The 22,249-nt window shown below is 43.7% G+C and overlaps 1 protein-coding gene across 4 annotated transcripts in view; it reads left to right on the top strand.

Annotated features, from left to right (window-relative positions):
* The window catches only part of ADAMTS17 (ADAM metallopeptidase with thrombospondin type 1 motif 17), a 354,869-nt gene that overhangs the window by 75,133 nt on the left and 257,487 nt on the right, over window positions 1-22,249 (top strand). For all 4 annotated transcript variants that reach the window (XM_060096914.1, XM_060096913.1, XM_060096915.1 and 1 more), the window contains 2 exons: window positions 15,000-15,083; window positions 15,791-15,948. In XM_060096914.1, the coding sequence (XP_059952897.1) occupies window positions 15,000-15,083; window positions 15,791-15,948 (242 nt within the window). The remainder of the gene's footprint in view (window positions 1-14,999; window positions 15,084-15,790; window positions 15,949-22,249) is intronic.

Here is a 22,249-nt window from a genome sequence, read left to right as displayed (position 1 = left end):
TGAAACTCTGTACACATTAAACACTAACGGCCCATTCTCCCCTTGCCCAGCCCCTGTCAACCACCCTTCTACTTTCTGTCTCTATGAATTTGACAACTCTAGGGACTTTATATAAGTGGAGTCACACAGTATTTGTTCTTTTGTGACTGGATTATTTCACTGAGCATGATGTCCTCCAGGTTGGTCCATGTTTTAGCAGGTGTCAGAATCTCCTTCCTTTTGGCTGCATAATATTCCATTGTGTGGACAGACTACATTTTGTTTGTCTCTTCATCCATGGATGAACAATTCGGTTGCCTCCTCCCGAGGTTCTGTGCACAATGCTGCTGTGACCGTGGTGTACAGTCTGTCTCAGTCCCTGCTTTCACTTCTTTTGGGTATGGACCCAGAGGTGGAATTGCTTCTGTTAACTTTTAATGGTTCTTGTCCCTGATTTCTGAGAAATATTTCTGAGTTCCACATTTGCACAAGCCCAGGTCTCCCTGGTGGCTGATTAATGATGGGTTGCAGTGCTGCAGTTGCCCAGGAGTGGGCTGCTGGGGCCTGGCTTGGCACCAGACTGTTTCACCTGTAGATAATTTTATCTCATTTATATTTTTTGTCCAGGGCACAAGTCCAAGGAATAAACATTCATTACAACAACTAAAGTAATAATAAGGCAAAGCTCCTAGTTTGACGTTTGCTTTCATAATTTTATCATCCGGACAAGGGCAGCTATTTTATCACAGGCTGGGAGAGGGGTTGTATGTGGGAACATTGTTCTCCCCACGAGCCATGGGCTGTAAGGACTGAACTACAGGGGCTGAGTGGTGGTGATGCTTGGCTTTAATTTGACCCTCTTCAGTCCTCTTCAGCTGCTGGTACTATGATGTTGGAGGCTCCAGATCCTGCTGCTGAGGGCAAATCTGGGGCCAATCACATTAATTTGGGATTTACTTGTTTCTTAACGAGGCCTACCTAATAAGAGCAGTGGCACTTTGGTGAAGGGCATGTGGCATTTGTACACTGACACTTAGCCCTTCAGTCATCTGCCCTTGGAGCTTCTTGGCCAGTCTGATGAGGCCAGAAAGCAAATGAAAGCAGAGTGTCTGATCCACTCACAGACTGTCACCACTGGCAACCTGTTTCTGTTGCTCTAGCTGTGGGTCGCTCTTCAGCATATTTAAAAACAAGTTACATTCAGACAATGCACCTTACTTTAAACAAGGCCGCCCTCCACCATCACCACCGTCCTTCAATTTCTCAAACTCTAGTGTAGAAAATCCGAAGTATTCTATCCTGCCTGTGGCTATTTCAGAAAAGGGATTTCTGTTAGTAAGATCATCTTTTTTTTTTTTTTTTTTTTTTTTTTTTTTTTTTTTGCGGTACGCGGGCCTCTCACTGTTGTGGCCTCTCCCGTTGCGGAGCACAGGCTCTGGACATGCAGGCTCAGCGGCCGTGGCTCACGGGCCCAGCCGCTCCACGGCACGTGGGATCTTCCCGGACCGGGGCACGAACCGGTGTCCCCTGCATCAGCAGGCGGACTCTCAACCACTGCGCCACCAGGGAAGCCCGTAAGATCATCTTTAAGCCAGGAGGATGGGAAAGGATTGTGGCTGGGCCAAGGAGCCCTGTCATTAGACAGGGCCCCCGGGTGCAGCCAGCAGGAAGGTGAGGCCAGCCAACCCCTCTCTTTCCTGTCGGGCAGTGTTTTCTGTGGCTGTGTAGGACTGAAACAGCTCTGTCTCCTTAGCTCCTCTGGATTTGGAAGGAAATCTGCTGGAGTGGTTGCCACCTTTATTCCAACCAGTTTCTCTCCAGCATCATCTGGTGCCAGTGTCCAGGCGCCCACCCCTCCCTGCCCTCCCACTTGGGTCTCTGTGGGCAGGGGACCGACTCAACTCTTATGTGCCACTCTGACCCCAGGAGCTAAACACAGACAAGTCCCTGTCCCCAAGGCAGGCCAGGGGGCTTGCGGGACCTGTGTGTGTCGTAGCACATCCACAGCTGGGAGAATTTGGTGTCAAGTGCTCACAGTTTTCATAGCATCTTATAGTTGTGGTGTATTAGATCTATGTCAATCAGTAGCCCAATGGCCCATGTTTGAGAGGAAGGAAGGAAGTGTGTTTGTGATGCACTGACCAGTCCAGATGGAAGATTCTTGATTTCATGTCACTTCCTTCTCATACCTGGTGGATTTCATCATTCTCATTTTACAGTGAAGGAAAGAGAGGCTTGTGGGGAGTACAGGGTGCAGACCCAGTGAGTACCTAGCAGGGTGAGGACTCAGGCCTGGGCTGAGGGACCCCTGTACTACCTTGTCAAGGTGATGAGCATATCTCAAATCTGCCTTTTCTCTCCATCTCCACCCTGGACTGACTGCCATTATTTTTTACCTCGACAACTGCAGGAGTTTTCTTGCTGGGCTCCTCACTTCCATTTTCTCCACCCTTGAATCCTTGCTGCAGAATGGCCAGCAAGATATTCTTCCAACAGGATTAGGACCTTGTCACTAGGCAGTTCTGAGACTCTCTGTGGCTTTCATCATGGTGGATATGGAAATCCTTCCCCTTCTGCACTCCCAGGTCGTGTGGCTGGGGTCCGCCTGCTTCTCCTGGGCTTCATTCCTTTCTCCACGTTAGCACAGACTCCTGCCATGTGGGCCACCATTTCTCAGGGGCCCCAGCTCCTCTCTGACTTGTGGTAACTCTTTGTCAGGAACGTTCTTCACCCTGCTTCATACATGGCTAGCTCCTCTGTCTTTTAGGTCTCTGTGTAAATGTCCCCTTAGAGGGCCCCTCCTTGATGACTCCTCTGAGAAGGCCACCTGTTTTCTTTATCATAGCAGTCTGGTTTTTACTTGGTGGTTCTTATCTTGATTTATAATTCCACATTTATTTCCTTTTTAAAAATCATCTTGCTACGGAGTTTTTGTATGCTATTGAATTTAAGCTGGTATAAAATCAGAGTGCTATAACTTAGGATGTTAAATGTAATGCTCATAGTAATCACAAAGAAAATAGCTATAAAATATACATAAAAGGAAATGAGAAGGGAATTAAAAAGTTTCACCATAAAAAATTCAGCATGCAAAAAAATCAGTAATGTAGGAAATGAGGGACCAAAAAAAAGCTATAAAACATATAGAAAACAAATAGCAAAATGCATAGGTAAGTCCCTCCTTGTCAGTAATTATCTTAAATGTATGGATTAAACTCTCCAGTCAAAAGACAGATTGGCAGAAGGAATATAAAAAATGCTCCAGTGTGTACAAGAGGCTCACTTTATATCAAAAGACACAAATAAATTGAAAGTAAAAGAATGGAAAAAGATATTCCATGCAGGGCCTCCCTGGTGGCGCAAGTGGTTGAGAGTCCGCCTGCCGATGCAGGGGATACGGGTTCGTGCCCCGGTCTGGGAGGATCCCATATGCCGCGGAGCGGCTGGGCCCGTGAGCCATGGCCGCTGAGCCTGCGCGTCCGGAGCCTGCGCGTCCGGAGCCTGTGCTCCGCGACGGGGGAGGCCACAACAGTGAGAGGCCCGCATACCGCAAAAAAAAAAAAAAAAAAAAAAAAAGATATTCCATGCAGATAGTAACCATAAGGGATCATGAGTGGTTATACTAATATGATACAAGATAGACTTTAGTCAAAAAAAAATTACAAGAGACAAAGAAGGATACTGTATATTAATAAAAGCTTCAATACAGGAAGAAGATATAACAGTTACAAGTATTTATGTACCTAATAACAAATCATTAAAATATGTGAAGCAAAAATTTGTAGAATTATAGTGAGAAGTATGCAGTTTTCTATAATAATAATTAGAGACTTCACCCCCGCCCCCCCTCCCCAGTAGTGGATAGGAAAACTAGACAGAAGATAAGTAAGGATATAAAGGACTTGAGCAACACAATAAGCCAACTAGCTCTGACAAGATATACAGAACACTCTACCCAGTAACAGCAGGATATTACTCTTTTTTTCAAATGCACATGGGGCATGCTCCAGGATATACTGTGTATTAGCTCACAGATTAAGTTTCATCAGATTTAAAAGATATCATACGAAGTATCTTCTTCAACCACAATGGGATTAAGTTAGAAATCAGTAACAGAAGGAAAACTGGAGAATTCACAAATATGTGGAAATTAAACAACACACACTTAGACAACCAATGGGTCAAGGGAGAAATCACAGGGGAAATGAGAAAACGCATAAAGCTGAATTAAAATGAAAACACAACATACCGAAACTTATGGAACACAGTAAAAGCAGTGCTCAGAAAGAAATGTATAGCTGTAAAATGCTTACATTAAAAGAAGGATCTCGGGCCTCCCTGGTGGCGCAAGTGGTTGAGAGTCCGCCTGCCGATGCAGGGGATACGGGTTCGTGCCCCGGTCTGGGAGGATCCCATATGCCGCGGAGCGGCTGGGCCCGTGAGCCATGGCTGCTGAGCCTGCGCGTCCGGAGCCTGCGCGTCCGGAGCCTGTGCTCCGCAACGGGGGAGGCCACAACAGTGAGAGGCCCGCATACCGCAAAAAAAAAAAAAAAAAAAAGAAGGATCTCAAATCAGTAACCTAACTTCACACCTTAAAGAGCTAGAAGAGCAAACTAAACTCAAAGCTAGCAGAAGGAAGGAAATAATAAAGATTAGAGCAGAAATAAATAAAATAAAGAATAGAAAAACAATAGAGAAAATCAACAAAACCAAGAATTGATTTTTCAAAAAAATTAACAAAATTGATAAATCTTTAGCTAGACTGATTAATTTAAAAAAACTTGAATTACTGAAATCAGAAATGAAAGTGGGGGTATGACTACCAATTCTATAGAAGCAAAAAGGATTATAAAAGAATACTATATGAATTGGGCAATTGGGATTGACATGTATACACTGATGCATATAAAATTGATGACTAATAAGGACCTGCTGTATAAAAAAATAAATAAAATTCAAAAAAAATACTATGAACCATTGTATGCCCACAGATCGGATAACCTAGATGAACTGGACAAATACCTATAGAAACACAGAGCTTACCAAGACTTAATCATAAAGATCTAGAAAATAGACCTATAACTAGTAAGGAGATTGAATCAGTAATCAGAAATCTCCTGACAAAGGAAAGCCCTGAACCTGATAGCTTAACTGGTGAATTATACCGTACATTTAAAGGAGAACTAATTAATCAATCCTCCTCAAACTCTTCCAAAAAACTGAAGAGGAGAAAATGCTTTCTAACTCTTTTCTATTACCTTATACCCTTATACCTTATACCATTGCCCTTATACCAAAGCCGGATAAAGACACTACAAGAAAAGAAAACTGTAGTTCCTTATGAATAAGAAAACAATTTCCCTTTTGAACATTATTACAAAAATTCTCAACAAAATACTAGCAAACCAGAATCATATTGTGCACCATGACAAACTGGGATTTATTTCTAGAATGCAAGGATGGTTCAACATACAAAAATCAAGCAGTGTAATACACCACATTAACAGAAGGAAGCTAAAAATCACATAATCATCTCAAGTGATGAAGAAGAAACATTTGATAAAATTCATCTGTCTTTCATGATAAAAAACACTCAACAAACTAGGAATAGAGGGAAGCTACCTCAACATCATAAAAGCCATATGTGAAAAACCCATAGTGAATGTAATACTCAATGGTGACAGATTGAAAACTTCTCCTCTAAGATCAGGAACAAGACAAGGATGCTTACTTTCACTACTTCTATCCAACATAGTACTGGAAGTCCTAGCCAGAGCAATTAATCAAGAAAAAGAAATAATAGGCATCCAATTAGGAAAGGAAGAAGTAAAATTATCTGTGTTTACAGATAGCATGAGCCATGTAGAAAATCATGAAATCCTACACACAAAAATTAGAACTAATAAAATAATTCAGCAAATTAGCAGGGTGTAAAACCAGTATACACAAATCAGTTGCATTTCTGTAACTAATAATTAACAATCTGAAAAGGAAATTAAGAAAACCATTCCATTTACAATAGTGTCAAAAAGAATAAAATACTTAGGAATTAATCCAAAAAGTGAAAAACTTGTACACTAAAAACTACAAAACATTGATGGAAAAAAAGAAGACATAAATAAATGGAAAGACACTGATGTTCATGGATTAGAAGTCTTATAATTAAGATGTCAGTACTGCCCAAAGCAATGTACAGATTCATGCAGTCACTAGCAAAATCCTAACAACATTTTTCCTTGCAGAAATTGAGAAATTCATTCTAAAATTTGCATGGAATCTCGAGAGACCCTGAATAGCCAAAACAATCTTGGAAAAGAAAAAGTTGGAAGACTCACATTTCCTGATTTCAAAATTTACTACAAAGGTATAGTAATCAAAACACTGTGATACTGGCATAAAGACAAACATATAGACCAGTGGAATCCAATAGAGAGCCCAGAAATATACTCTGACGTATGTGGTCAAATGCTTTTCAACAAGACTACAAAGACCATTCAATGGGGAAGTGACAGTCTTTTGAACAAATGGTGATGGGAAGACTGGATATGTACATGCAAAAGAATGAAGTTGGACCCTTACCTAACATCGTATACAAAAATTAATTCAAAATGGGTTAAAGACCTGAATGTAAGAGCTAAAACTATAAAAATCCTAGAAGAAAACATAGGGGAAAACTTCCTGACATTGGATTTGGCAATAATTTCTTGGATATTACACCAAAGGCACAGGCAACAAAAGAAAAAGTAGACAAATTGGTCTTCACCAAATTTTAAAACTTATGCATCAAAGGACACTATAAACAGTAAAAAGGCAACTCAAAAAATGGGAGAAAATACTTGCAAATTACATATCTGATAATATCCAGAATATATAGAGAACACCTACAATTCAACAACAACAACAAAACTAAACAACCTAAAATGGGCAAAGGACTTGAATAGACATTTCTCCAAAGAAGATAGTCAAATGGCCAGTAATCATATGAAAAGATATTCAGGGTCACTAATCATTAGGGAAATGCAAATCAAAACCACAATGAGATATTATATCACTCTCATTAAAATGCTGTTACTAAAATAATTGTAAAATAACAGGTGTTGACAAGGATATGGAGAAATGGGCACCCTTGTGTGCTGTTCTTGGGAGCATAAAATGGTGCAGCTCCTTTGGAAAACAGTATGATGGTTCTTAAAAAAAATAGAATTTTAATTTGATCCACTTCTGGGTATATACCCCAAAGAAGTGAAAGCAGGGTCATGAACAGAAACTTGTACACCCATGTTCATAGCAGCATTATTCACAATAGTCAAAAGGAGGAAGCAACTCAGTGTTCACTGAAGGATGAATGGGTAGACAAAATGTGGTATATACACTCAATTAACTATCATTCAGCCTTCAAAAAGGAAGGAGCTTCTGACACATGCTACAAGGATGAGCCTTGAGAACATTATGTTAAATGAAATAGGCCAGTCACAAAATTATAAATACTGTACAAATACTGTATAATTACACTCAAATGAAGTGCCTGGAGTAGTCAGATTCATAGAGACAGAAAGTAGAATGGTGATTGCCAGGGGCTAGAGCAGGATGGGGAATAGAGAGTTAGTGTTTAATAGCTGCAGAGTTTCAGTTGGGGAAGATGAAAAAGTTCTGTAGATGGATAGTAGTGATTGTTCCACAACAATCTGAGTGTACTTAATGCCACTAAACCATACACTTAAAAATGTAAATTTCATATTATGCATATTTAACAGAATTTTTAAAAAGTCCACCCTGCTTACTGTCTTTGCCCCATCTATAAGCTCATCAAGGTAGGACTGTGTGTACACATTTGTCATTACTTCCCCAGTGCCTTGTACATGTGCAGGTGATCAAGAAATTTTTGTGGCATCTGTGAACTCATAAATGAGTGACTAATGCCATTTTCTAACATCCTTTGCAAAAGATTTAACGCTGCAGTTGTGTAAACAGTGGCTTTCCTTTTTTAATTCCTCAATTAATTTACTTCTGAAAAGCCTTTTGTATTCCAAGCATGTCACACAGATGTGGTGTCCTAAACTCTGGTAGAAAGTGTTTCTACATAAATGCAATTACATATTTACGCCTCCCACACAGCCCACTGTGCTATGGGTGGTCCCCTTCAGCCCCTCTCACATCTTGTCCTTCAAGGAGGAGGTATCAAGATGGAGCTGATAAAACAAGTGTGGTGGGAAAGAACTGTTCTGAGAGCATGCTTGGCTGCTCAGACTTCACCTCTGAGCCCTGTTGAATCAGTCTTCAGAGCAACAGAAGAAGTGGCTGCTGTGAGAGCAGAGTCACTTTGCTCATTTTTGAGGACTTGTGAAGCATGGAAGCGGTACTAAAACAACCCTGGCATTGTTGCAGGAAGGGGGAATCCCTTCTAGGGCCCAAGAGCGGGCTCTTGTCTAACACTGGGAAATGAATTGACCAAGGAGACATGTGTGCTGACAAAGCAAGAGACTTCATTGGGAAGGGGCACCCGGGTGGAGAGCAGGAGGGTAAGGGGACCCAGGAAGACTGCTCTGCCACATGGCTTGCAATCTCGGGTTTTAGGGTGATGGGATTAGTTTCCGGGTTGTCTCTGGCCAATCATTCTGACTCAGGGTCCTTCTTGGTGGTGCGCGCATCGCTCAGTCAAGATGGATTCCAGCGAGGAGGATTCTGGGAGGTTGGTAGGACATATGGACTGGTGTCTCCTTTTGACCTTTCCCGAATTCTTTAGGTTGGTGGTGGCTTATTAGTTCCATGTTCCTTACCAGGACTTTATGTCGTAAAACAATCATGCAGATGGTTACTGTGGTGCCTGGCTAGGGTGGGCGGTTTCGGTCAGTGGTTCCCCTACCAGCATCATGCAGAGTGGTCCTGTTTTAAAACAGGGAATGAAGGAGCTTTGTAAATCACAGAGCAGTGAGCTTGGTTCTTGTATCAGTCAGGGGTTTTGATTATAAGCAGAAGAAACTAGATCTGGGCTAACTGAAGCAGAAGAGGAAACATGTTTTTGGAGCCGTATATGGAGGAGCCCAGAATCAAAAGGAAGGCTGGGTCACCAGCCTCAGAACTGGGGGGAGGGTAAGGGGCAGAAGACTCAAGGGAGAGGGGCCAGGCAGCAGGAGAGAGCAAGGCTGAGTTCCGGCCAGGAGTATGGGCTGCAGTCCTCCTGCCACTGTTGTGTCCTGGGACCATCTCTCCACTGTCAGTGCCCCTCCAGGGCTTCTGTGGCAGGCAGAGTGAGTTTCCACCTGCTTTGGTTTCTACAGTGGAAAGAGGGTTCCTTCCTTTCTCCAGAGCTCACCCAGTGGGGAACTTTCCCCAATGAAAACAGCATCATCGTTAGCCAAAAGAGAAAAAGAAAATTTTAAAATCCCAGCAAAGTGTCCAGACACTACACAGACCAAAGCATAAAAGAGGTTCACTCACATGACATATGATTCTATGGTTCCACTTTGGGGTATATACACAAAATGAATTGAAAGCAGAGTCTCCAAGAGATATTTGTTCATGGCAGGATTATTCACAAATAATTCACAAAAGGAGGAAGCAACCCAAATGTCCATTGAAGGATAAACAAAAATATATATGCGTACATATATACACAATAGAATATTACTCAACTTTAAAAATGGAAGAAACTGATGCATGCTATGACATAGATGAACCTTGAGGACATTATGTTAAGGAAATAAGCCAGTCACAAAATTATAAATACTGTACAAATACTGTATAATTACACTCAAATGAAGTGCCTGGAGTAGTCAAATTCATAGAGACAGAAAGTGTAGTGGTGGTTGCGGGGGGCTGAGGGGAGAGGGGAATGAGAAGTTTTTGGTTCATGGCTGCAGAGGTCCAGTTTGGGAACGTAAAAAAGCTCTGAAGGTGCATGGTGGTGATGGTAGCACAATAATGAGAATGTATTGAACACTACTGAACTGTATACTTAAAAATGGTTAAGATGGTAAATTTTATGTTATACGTTTTTAACCACCATAAAAAAAATGAGATGCACTCACTAATTCCATTCAGTTATATTTATTGGGTACCTAGTGTGCTCTGGGGACTTCCTAGGGACTGGGGATCGAGTAGGGACCACAACAGGTCCCATCCTCATGGAGCTCATGTGGTGGCACCAACAGACAGTACTCAACACACAAATCAGGGATTTGTGTGCAAATTTTATAAACTGCTATGCAAAGATCCAGGTGATAGCAAGTGACTGGGGCAGTCAGGGACACCTCTGTGATGAGTGACCCTCCACTTAGAAGGGAAGGCATTACACTGACATAAGGAGCCAGCCAGTGGGAGTCAGTCTGGCATTTGGGAGGCACAGGGAGAGGTGATTCCTGGTGGGTGATGGGGAGGGTGGGGCACAGTGAGAGGTGCTCTGGCCGCCCCCTCAGGGCTCAGGGCACGGAGAGCCGGCTTCACTGCATGTGCGACGGGGAAGCTGTGCAGGGGTCAAGTAGAAGAGTGGTATACACTGATTTGTGTTTGAAAAGATCCCTCCACCTGGCTCAGAGGGCTATAGAGTCCCACTGGGCTATGTGTCCCAGCAATCCGCTCACCTGTGCAGGAATGTGTGGAGGGAGATACTTTGGCCAGACCTGTGTCTCTGAGCTGTCAGCAAACCGCAGTGGGTGCCCTGAGTGGGCTTTGGTTGATTTTCCAAATATGCGGTAGTGCCTTTTTATGTACGTGACTTGATTTTCCTTTGGTTGGGGGTGGTGGTGACAGAGAAGCAGGAATATTTTAAAGAACAAATTGCAGATGGAAACAGGTGGTGCTGACACTAGAAGCCCTGGGTTTGGGCAGCCAAATTGGAAAATGGGGCCCCTCGAAAGAGCTTCGGTTGTTTTTAGCTTCCTTAACAACCACAGAGTGGAATGAAAACCTGAGCCGCTCCAGGCAAGTTCTGTTTGGAGGAAAAATGACATCAATTTGACTCAATTACCATGTGAAACAGACAACAAGCCTCTCTGGTGAGCAGAGAAACTAGCAGCAGTGCTAGAGCGCTCACCTCACCGGGTCCCACACCCCAGTGGCCATGATGGGAAGCCGCTGGGGGGCTTGTGGAATGCAGATGGCTGGGCCCACCCCGCCTCCACCGGGTTCTGATTCATGGGGTCTGGGGTGGGCTCCAGAATGCGTTTCCAAAATGTGCTCAGGCCATGTTGGTGCTGCTGCTTCAGGGACCCCGTTCAGAGGGACTGCTAGAGAATATAGCCCCCTCCAGGGTTCGGGTCTGGATGGGTGCGGCCTGCGATGTGAGGGAATCACCTCCACTTCCCGTCTGTCCCTGGGGAGGTCCTAAGTCACCAGGTAGGTGGTGCTCATGTGAAAACCCCACCTGGCATTGCGAACAGCTCCTCTCCACGTGCCCCCATCACCTGTCCCTGTCTACCCCTCCCTGACTGTGTCCCCATGTCGCCCAGCCAGGGGAGCCCTGCAGTGTGCTGCTGGCAGTGAATCCACCCACTCGGCCCCCAGGCTGCCAAGGAAATGTGACAAATAAAGCTGGGGCTCTGAACACTTGCCAGGATGCAGCCAGAGCTGGATGCAGGAGACAGACTTTCCAGACAATTGGTTGTGCTGTTCCCTGCCCATCCAGGTGTCTCCCTAAACATCATGGGGCCGCTGCCTCCAAGACTCTCCTGAGTGTGAATTTCCATGGGAGAGGAGAACAGGGAGACTTCCTTACATGTCTCTGAGGCCTGCTGCTTTGTGTTCTGTGGCTGTCGTCGGATTCTCGTCTGGCTTGCCCGGCTCGCCTGGCTTGGCACTGGGCCTTGAGGGAGATCCTGTGCGTCTGCCTGGCCCTGCGCTCTGCTGGGCTTTGTGGGAGTGTGGTCTGCTCAGGTGACAAGGTGCGTTAGCTGTGGTCGCTCCCGCCTGCTCTCCTGAACGTGGGCATCCCAGTTACACACCAAGGGGGTACGTACCCTTCCTGCAGGCTTACTAGAGAATGTTGTTCAGAGCATGAAGCTTCTTGTCTTAAATTAATTAATGAAAAAGTTTTAATTTGGTAAAATACACATAACAGGATTTACCATCTTAGTCATTTTTAAGTGTACAGTCCAGTATCATTAATTATATTCACATTCTTGTGCAATCAAACCTTAGAACTTTGTCATCTGGCAAGACGGAAACTCTACACTCATTAAACAACAGTTCCCCATCTCGCCCTCCCTCCCAGTCTCTACAGCATGAAGCTTTTCTCCCCCTCCAGCTCACATATTTTTTGTGTATTTGCTCCAAGAAAAGTACCTGAGCCTTTTGGGGTCACGGTACATGGGATGTGCAGAACTGTCCTCAGCCGGAGAGGAAAAAAACCGTCGATTCTGATGGGGGAGTTTGTTCCTTTAGCTTTGTCCTTCCTGAAACTTGCATCATTCCGTTCAGGCTCTGTTCTTTATGCTGCTTTCAGGGGGCGTGTCAGAACATCACTGGGAATTGCTTTCCTGTGTTATTGCTTTAAACCCACAATATTCTTTAATGTCTTTGGCTGCCGTTGCTGTTACAGGCAGTGTTTAAATTGCACCTTGAAACCCTGTGTGACTTGAATTTTCTCCCTCATAATTTCAAGTTTTCATTCTTTCTAGTTTTCATGTTTTGAATTGAGGTTTTCCAGTTTGGGCCCAATCCTAAGGCTGAATATTTCTGGAAAAATTTGATTTACAGCTGTTGGGTGGTTCTCAGAAAAAAGGAAAAAGTTATGTGCTTTTCCCTTCTTCACCCAGGTTTAGGGATAGGTAGTTAAGGCATGACTTCAGAATTGGCCTACGGATGGTCTAGTATAAAAAAAAAATGACTGCAATTTTGTTCTTGAGGAAAGAAAAAGTTTTGGGAGGGGGTAGTGAGAACAGAAGAACTGAATATGTTTTATTTTTCCTTGTGGGAAAGAATATTAAATTACACAAAGATTCTGTTTTGCTTTAATAATAGTTTTCAAAGAGAAAAATCCAAGCACTGACACAGCTAATTCCTTTGTCACACAGATGCTCAAGCACTGTGCGTGCCTGGCTTCTGCCGCTTGTGTGCCTGACGCCGTGTCCAGCTTCACATGGCCTGAATTAACTGTGGCCACGCTGTTGGCTGTGGTCATTGCTTTATGTTGCTGCTGATGTACTGGAGAGAAAATTTTAATGCCCCTGCTAGAAAATTCTCCCTCTGGATTATGTCTGTCAGGAAAAAAAAATACTCAAAACCAAGTGAAATAAGTTAGACAGAGAAAAACAAACACTGTATGATTTCACTTATATGTGGAATCTAAAAAACCTGAACTCATAGATACAGAAAACAGATTGGTGGTTCCCAGAGGTGGGGGGTAGGGGTATGGGTAGAGGTGGTCAAAAGGTACAAGCTTTTATTTGTAAGATATATAAGTTCTGGAGATGTAAGATACAGCATGGTGACTATAGATAACAGTACTGTATGGTATATTTGAAGGTTGCTAAGAGAGTAGGTCTTAACAGTTATTTCACAAGAAAAACAATTGTAACTATGTGAGGTGATGGATGTTAACTAAACTTACTGTGGTAATCATTTTGAGATATGTATATATTATATATACTATGATATATAGTATTATATATATAATCATCATGTTGTATACCTGAACCTAATACAATGTTGTATATCAATTATATATCAATAACACTGAAGAAAAGGGCATAATGAAACAAAAGTATTTTCCCAATTTAAAAAGAAAAGGGAATATTCAAAAGATTCTTATCTCTTCCCTCTATATCTTACACTACTACCCTCATCACCTACTCCATTGTACCTCCCTGCATCCTGCTCTCTCCTGAGAAGGAACTCAGGAGGATCATAATGATCTGGGGGTCCTCAAATCCAATGGTTCTCTTCTGTCTATGTCAACTTTCATTCCTTTGCCTTACTTGAGTTTTCCTATCTCTCTTCTCCTTGAATCCTTTGATTTCTTGATGTTGAGATCTTTATAATTAAGTTCTACCAACAAGAGGTGCAAAACTGAGAGGGGCATATCCTTTTCTGTTACTATAACTTTATCTCACTGACAAACTTTGGTTAGAATGAGGAATTCAGGGAAAAAAGGAATATGGCCTTTTTGGCTGGACAATCTGGATTTGGATTGTAGTCATAGTTGACTGGCAGTGGGTCTTGAGCTGGTGGCTTTATGTCACTGAGTCGAGGTTGGTGGAGACACCAACCTTGATGGGTTGTGATGAGGGTTAGAGAAGATACAAGTTGATACGTGGCAGATGGCCACAGGCATGGACCTCCCCCATCCTTTCATAAAGATCCCCTTCACCTTCCTGCAGGAAACACCAGAATCAGCAGACATCCATTTCTTTTTTTCAAAATCACCTGTCCTATACATTTTTTTCAACCAACTGATTTCCAGTTTATCTTTGCATGTATATGTTTGTATGCACACGTGTGTGTGATTCCAGAGTTTTCTGTTATACTTGTTTCTCTTGAGGAATTTATATTTATGGGAGTTTTTTGGACTCAGAAGGCCTTTTAAATAAAATCTGGGTTATATATCTCACATATATGTATTTTTTTGTTCCAATAAGACTTTATTATGAACATTGAAATTTGAATTTCATATAATTACTCTTCTTTAGATTTTTTTTGTACTGTAAGAACAGTTAAAAATTTTTTTAATATAATTTTTAATGAATAGAATTTATATTTCATTTTATAAATAAATACATTTATATTTCATTCATTTATATTTTGTGTTTTAGATTTATAGGAAAATTGAACAGGTAGTACAGAGAGTTCCCGTACACAATTTCCCCTATTATTGACATTTTACATTAGCATGGTATGTTTGTTATAACTAATGGACCAATATTGTTACATTATTATTAACTCAAGTCCATAGTTTGTGCAGATATCCTTAGTTTTCACCTACTATCTTTTCTTTGTTCCAGGATCCCATCCAGGATACCGCTGTTGTTGTTTTTTTTATTTTTGTATTTATATCCCTATCTATTTCTTTTTTTCTCTCTTGACAGGTATTCAATATGTTTCAGCACCAGAGCCTTGGAATTAAAGTTAACATTCAAGTTACCAAGCTTGTCCTGCTACGACAGCGTCCTGTAAGTCCCCATCGGCACAGTAACGGAAAATGTAACTGGTCTCCAGGCTTCCTAGTTGCTGTTGAGTGCTGAGGAGTCGTCCAAGTGTTGTATTTTATCCTCCTTCCCTGGCTTTGCAGATGGCAACACTGTGCCCTGGGCCAGGGACCAGGGATGCCTAGTGCGAGGAGGACAGGTACTGTTACTGGAGGCTTGGTGTGCAGTTAATCTGCTCAGAATCTCAGGGGAACCCTGAGCAGTGTGCCTGTGTGCCTCCCTCCTTCACTCCCGCGTGTTTCATGGGTGCAAAGTTGATGGTGAGGTCTTTGGAATCATGGCTACTCTTCTGGAGCTATACCTGAGCTTCAGGCTAAATTTGGGTGCCCTGTAACATCATTTTCTGGTCTTTTGATTGAGTGCATTTCCTTATGAAAGTGTTACCTTCAGAGTTAAGCAGTGAACGTGAGAACGTTGGGTATGCTGTTCAGTTTGGCAAAAAGAAGAAAGCTTTTCTTTAATGACAGAGTCTTCATTCGAAGTTATAGATAAGGCCCCTGATGGCCTCTCTCTGGGTCTCTGCATCTTCCTACCAGCATTGTGGGCAGGTGACATTGAATGATGCCCTGGCGAGCAACTGTCTCCACCTTAACGTCCACACTGTGGTCTGAGCATGAACTCTGGCTTCCCTGGGCATTTGCTTCTGTAACTGTCCCCCTGATTTCTTTTAGGCCAAATTGTCCATTGGGCACCATGGTGAGCGGTCCCTGGAGAGCTTCTGTCACTGGCAGAATGAGGAATATGGAGGCGCACGGTACCTCGGCAACAATCAGGTTCCAGGAGGCAAGGACGATACGCCCCCCGTGGATGCCGCTGTATTCGTGACCAGGTAAAACTAGACTCTGCCTGGAGCTGCAAATGAGAAAGGGAGGGCATTTTCCATTGGAGAGGACAGATGGCAATTTGCTAGGAATTCAGGCTTGGATATCAGACTTTGGGTCACATGTCTGAACCTTGGATTCCTCATCAGTAAGATGGGGATAAATGATAGTCCTACCTCCAAGGTGTGAGAATTAAATGAGCACAGGAAGCACTTAGCACAGTGCCTGGCCCAAAGTAAGGACACAAGTGTTAGCTATTATTATTGCTATTGTTATTATTAATATAAAACTACTGAAATCCTAGTTACCCAAGACTCTTAAAACTTCCAAGAAAATTCATCTACTACCTCTTCCCAGCACCAAATATAATGCTTACTGGAAAGAGCTCATCTGTGTTTGAGGCTGCTTCCAAAGTGGGAGAAGTGAATACCCCGATTTTCCTGTGGAGGGAAGTCCATGCAAGCGTGTGTGTGCTGTGCACAGCCCATCCATAGGCACTCTTGGGACAACAGCAGTGGGCAGAGATGCCTGTGGAATTCACGTAGAGGCTCCATTTGAAGCAAGAAGCTGAGCTTCTTTATAGGCTACGGAGCTGGACTTACTCTTCCTGACTGAGAGGGAAGCCAAGGGGCCCGGCAGTGGACAATAGAAACCAAAGGCAGCTTTCTATGCAGAGAGCAGCAATGTTATTTTAGTTTTCTAGGGCTGCAGTAACAAATTACCACAAAATGGGTGGCTTAAACAGCAGAAATTTATTTTCTCACAGTTTTGGAGGCCAGGAGTCTGAAATCAAGGTGTGGGCAGGGCCGTGTCTCTCTGAAGGCTCAGGAGGGGAGGATCCTTCCTCCTCCTTGCTAACTTCCGGTGCTTGCTGCAGTCCTGGGCATCCCTTGTCTTGTAGATGCATCACTCCAGTCTCCTCCTTCGTCACATGGTGTTCTCCCTGTGCCCACATTTCCTTCTTCGTGTAAGGACAACAGTCATTGGATTGGGGCCCAGCTTAATCCATTGTGACCTCATCTTAACTTGATTACACCTGCAGTGACCCTCTTTCCATATGATTACATTCACAGGGACTGGGTGTGGGGTTAGGACTTGAACATATCTTTTTGGGGACACAGTTCAACCCATGATAGGTATAGATGTGGCTATTTCATTTTTTCCCTATGTCTCAAATCTCTGTTAGAAAAATTGATTTTCCTTGGTTGTTTTACTTCAATGATGTAAATAAAATGTGTTATGTGTTCACACCAAAATCCTCTTTTAGAAAATATGCAGAAATGTTTTGTGATAATTTAATCCATTAGGTTAAAATATAAAATTTTATTTTTTTGAATGAATATATCATGAATATATCAACTTTGAATTTTAAGATTTTTTTTAATTTACGGAAACTACTTCCAAAATTACATGCTTTCTTTTTCTCTGAGTTCAGAGAAAGGGAGCAGTTTACCATGTCTTTAGCTTAAAGATAGCCTGCCCTTCTAAGAAGAGTTAAATCTGGTTCAAGACTTTGGTTTTGAGTCCAGAAGGGCTCTTATTTTGCATCTCTTGGGCCATAAACAACAAGCCCCTGGCCTGATGACAGCCTGAAGCTAGCTGGGGATGATCTGTAACCCCAGCTTCAGGCACCCTATACCAGGCAATGTAGCACCCTAAGCTTCTCCTCTTAAAAAAAACCCAGAACATGCACATTGCCACCATCAGACACCAACTAGATGCCTAATCACTCTTGTAGATGATTCATCAATTGCCAACCCTAAAGGGTTAAAATGTGATCTGCAGCACACTGATCCATTATGAGAACACTTGCTGCTTCTACAGGATGTGATTAAATGTATAATGGAACATTTGAGAAGTCTATTCAATAATTCTGATTGCCAACATATGGCTGATGGTCTACCAGGAACCAAGGACAAGGCGTGAGCATGACCTTGTACTTGCCTTAGATCTGTGTTTGCCCACCCTGGTGAGTGCTGGGAAGCCCTAGGTACCACCTCTCCCAGCAGCTCTGGCCCCCACACTCACTGGCCAGAGGCTTCCATGGCTCAAGGCACTTTGAAATAGCTTTTGGAGCCTATGGGGCTTTCCATAAGGCACTGAGGATTACAGTATTGGTCTTACGGCTACCACCCTTTGAGAGTGGATTTGATTTGTGGGGCAGGCAGAAGTCCTTGGGAACCATATCTGTATGTGACTATAAATTAATGTGAGTGATATTCCAAATGATATTTAAATGAGGACTAAAGACCTTTCCTAGAGAGGAGCTCTAAATAACATCATCTTTGGAATATGCAGCTAAACTTCCAAGGTTATTACTTTGAAAGTGGTTTGTGTAAATACTATATAAAATGTGTAAATTCTGGTGTTTTGTTAAAAATAATAACCTATGGGAATTTTCCCTGTATTGCTTCTTTGCTTTCCTGCTGTTTCCTTTCTTGTCTGGGTAGAGAAAACACTTGCAAGTGGTCTTGGTTTGGGAACGACTAGCTTTTTTTCAGAGGCAATAGATGTTACCAAAATTAGTGTAGACAAAACTTCTGGATTAGCCTTTTTACGAAACGCCATCAGAGAGACTGAAGGCACCCTCAGCCTGAGAATGCTGTCCGTTAGGCTTTATTTTTTCCTTTCTCTTTTTCCTGTCTCCTAACAGCTTATTTACCATACTGGAAATATTTTGCATAAATATGTTCTTTACATCTCACACCCATTAGGATGCCTACTATTTAAAAAAACTCAAACAACAGAAAATAAGTGCTGGTGAGGATGTGGAAACATTGGAACCCTTGTACCCTGTTGGTAGGAATGTAAAATGGTACAGCCACTGTGGAAAACAGTATGGCAATTCCTCCAAAAAATTAAAAATCGAACAACCATATGATCCAGCAACTCCACTTCTGGGTATATATCCAAAAGGATTTTGAAGAAATATTCGTACACCTATATTCATAGTAGCATTAGTAATAATAGCTAAAATGTGGAAGCAGCCCAAGTGTCCATCAGTGGATAAATGAATAAACAAAATGTGGTTGTTTCCATACAAATGGAATATTATTCAGCCTTAAGAAAGAAGGAAATTCTAACACTAGTTACAACGTGGATGAACCTGGAGGACCTTTTGCTGAGTGAAATAAACCAGTCATAAAAGGACAAATCCTTTGTGATCCCACTTATATGACATACCTAGAAGGTTAAATTCGTTGAGACAGAAATGGTAGTGGCCAGGAGCTGTGGGGAGGAGGGAATAGGGAGCTGTTTAATGGATATAGAATTTCACTTTTGCAAGATGAAAAGAGTTCTGGAGATGAGTTGCACAGCAATGTGAATATACTCAACACTACAGAACCATGAACTTAAAAATGGTTAAGATGGTAAATTTTACATGTATTTTACCACCATAAAAAACGTTTAAAATGTTCTTTTCTAACTAAGCACATTGAAGGGGGAGGTCCTGATTGCAAGCGGGTGTTTCTGAGTTGGGGGGCCGGGGAGGCAGATGCCCGGTGGCCCGGGAAAGCCAGGTTTCTTCCGATGCAGGCAGAGCCGATGCGAAGGCCTCCATCCCGCTCTGTCGCCTGCGGCCAGCCCAGGAGCCTGTGTTGTATCTCTCCATTTCGAGCCATCTCGATCCCTCTCACTTCTGTGGGGAGCTGCTGGACTGAACTGATTGGTGCCGTCTGTCCTCTGGATCCTCACAGACATTAAACTCAAGACCTCCCACGAGGATGGGGTAGCAGTGATGGAGTCGGGGCTGGAAGCCAAGTTGGCTGAGAAGCATCGTTTAATCATTAGAGGCTGAGAGCTGCAATTCCTTCGGCTGGGATAATAATGGGCTGATGTTTTCCCAGGGAAATTGGGTGCGAGGCAGTTGTTGCTCTGGAGAAGCAGTCCTTTCCTCCCAGAGGAATCCAAACGGAGGGTCTAATTGGAGGCTGCACAGGCCAGTGGTGTTCAGGGGCCGGCGTCCTCAGGTCCTGGAACTGGCTGATGTGAGGGTTTCTTCTCTTTTTGTTTCCCTTCCGGGCTGTGGCTGAGCCCGAGAGTGTATCCTCCTGGACGCCCACCAACCATACAGATGGCCAGTTGCCAAGATGTGAGCATGACATCGCGTCCAACAGAAGCTGCTGAGCAAGGAGAGGCGGGAGCTGCATATCCAGCAGCTGCAGCCGTGTGTAGGGCCAGCAAGGACCTCTTAGTAGACTGAGTTTGGGGGCCATATGGGACCCGCACAGACTGGACTTCAGAGGACTTCAACACCTGGCACAGCCTTGCCTTTGGCTCCACGTGTCCTCCAGAAAGCCAGGAATTTTACCCCGCAAACCCAGGTCTATGCTCCTGGGAGACACGCGGAGCGACATGCATGGCCAGCCCAGAGCGCGACCACCAGGACATCCAGCTGTCCCTCCACCTTCCCTTCCCATGTAATTCCACCCAGTCCCAGGGACGGTCCTCCCTCAACCTTTGGCCTTGCTCATGTGAGAGCTTGGTGGGTACCTGTGGTGGTAAGTTTTTCTGGGTTTCCAAACACAGGGGAGAGACAAGGCCACTGATGAGCTGACAGGGCACGTTGAAAGTGATCTGGAAATGTATGCCGGTCGTTTAGTAAAGGAGCCAGTATTTATTATTAAACCCCAACTGTATGCCAGGCAATAGGTTATGCACAGTACTAGCTATGTAACTTGTGGTGCCCAGTGCAGAATGAAAACTCGGGACCCCATGTTAAAAAATAAGTCTTAAGAATTTCAAGATGTTGAGACCAGTGTTAAAGCAGGTTGGGGGTTGGGAGGCTTCTGAGTGAGGGGCCTGCGTGATGGCACAGTTCACACATCCACGGAGCCTGCTCTGGCCTGTAGATCCGCGCATCCTTCCTTCTGTTGAGGAACAAACAGCAGGATGTGAATGTGAAGAGACTGAGAGGCTGGAGAGCTGCATTGGGACCCTTTTTTTGTTTTGTTTTGATTCCCCAGTTGACCCCTGCAGCCCCTACATGTGGGTTTGGCATGAGTTTGCAGTGGGAGCCAGGGTACCTGGAGATGAAGGTGACCCTGCAGGCAGAAGGCTTGCTTTTCCTTTCCTGAGAAAGGACCTTGAACAGGCAGGGGAGAGAAGATTCAAATTTTGGCGACCCTTTCAAGCCAGGCCTCTAATTGAGCTTGGCTCACATACGGTGAGCCCACCATACACCCTCCCACTTCCTTAGGAGAAGCAGTGGGTGACGCTGCAGGGTTCATCACTTGAGACCACCCGTTTCCCTCCAGGGTAGCCGGGGGATGAGAGAACACACAACGCCCTGTCAGCCATCTTCCTCCAAGCTGGCCAGAGAGACAGCTAGAAGGAGCTGGGCCCAATCCCCTCAGCAGCCCTGTTCAGTCTGTTTAGTTCTCTTCTGTGGGACTGATGGCCACACACCCTTTCTCCCTTTGCCCAGGTGAGGCAATGTGATGATGCTTTCAGCACTTTTAGTTGCTCACTCTGGGAAATCCTGGAGCGAGGTCTCAGGCCAGTCTGGTCTGTGTGTGTGTGTGTGTGTGTGAGAGAGAGACATGCCCAAAACATTCCAATGGGAAGGGTGTCAGATCAAGAATGTTGAGTTGGGGTTAGTTAGATACCAGACCAGTGAACATATTTATGTCCCTAATTTTATTTGTTTGTTTTCTTCTCTGCCTCTGTGTCTTCCTTGCCACCCCCTACTGCCTGTTAATCAGTCTTCTGAAAGGTTGTCTTTGACAGAAAAATCAAGGCACGAGTCTTCATTTTCCTATGGTTATTCCATCTCCATTTCTATGGAGGCTCCCTTGATTTTGGAGGGGGTTATGAGAAGCTTGAGGGTCTTGAGGGCTTCCTTTTTCCTTTGTTAAAATTATTTTAAAATTGATTACCAAAATATATACGTTCATTATGAAAAAATTAGAGACGCAGTCAGCAAAACCCATGTGGGCTGCTTAGGGGATTGGCCCAGCTCTTTCTAGCTGTCTCTCTGGCTAGCTTCGGGGCCACCTCTTCAAAGCTGTCACACCCATGCCAGCTGCCCTTTCCTCTGGGCTCACAGGATGTCCAGGGTGCCTGGCAAGACTTCTTGGCCTGAGGCAGTGGCCTGGACCAGGAAATTCTGTACATCAGAACCCCAAGTGGAATCTTTTAAACCTACAGATCCGGCCTCTGCGGGTCTAGCGGGTGGGTAGAGTCTTTGACAATTTTCAGGCCAGCCTGAAGCAGAGCCAGGGCTGGGAACAAGCAGGTTTTGCTCCACTCACATGGACATTCACATAGTGCTGAGAGGCGTTAGACATGGGTTAATTATGGAGGCAA

The sequence above is a fragment of the Mesoplodon densirostris genome, chromosome 4 (assembly GCF_025265405.1).
Source record: "Mesoplodon densirostris isolate mMesDen1 chromosome 4, mMesDen1 primary haplotype, whole genome shotgun sequence".
Taxonomy (NCBI): Eukaryota; Metazoa; Chordata; class Mammalia; order Artiodactyla; family Ziphiidae; genus Mesoplodon; species Mesoplodon densirostris.
Note: the sequence above shows the minus strand (reverse complement) of the source record. Positions and strands in the feature narration are given on the sequence as shown.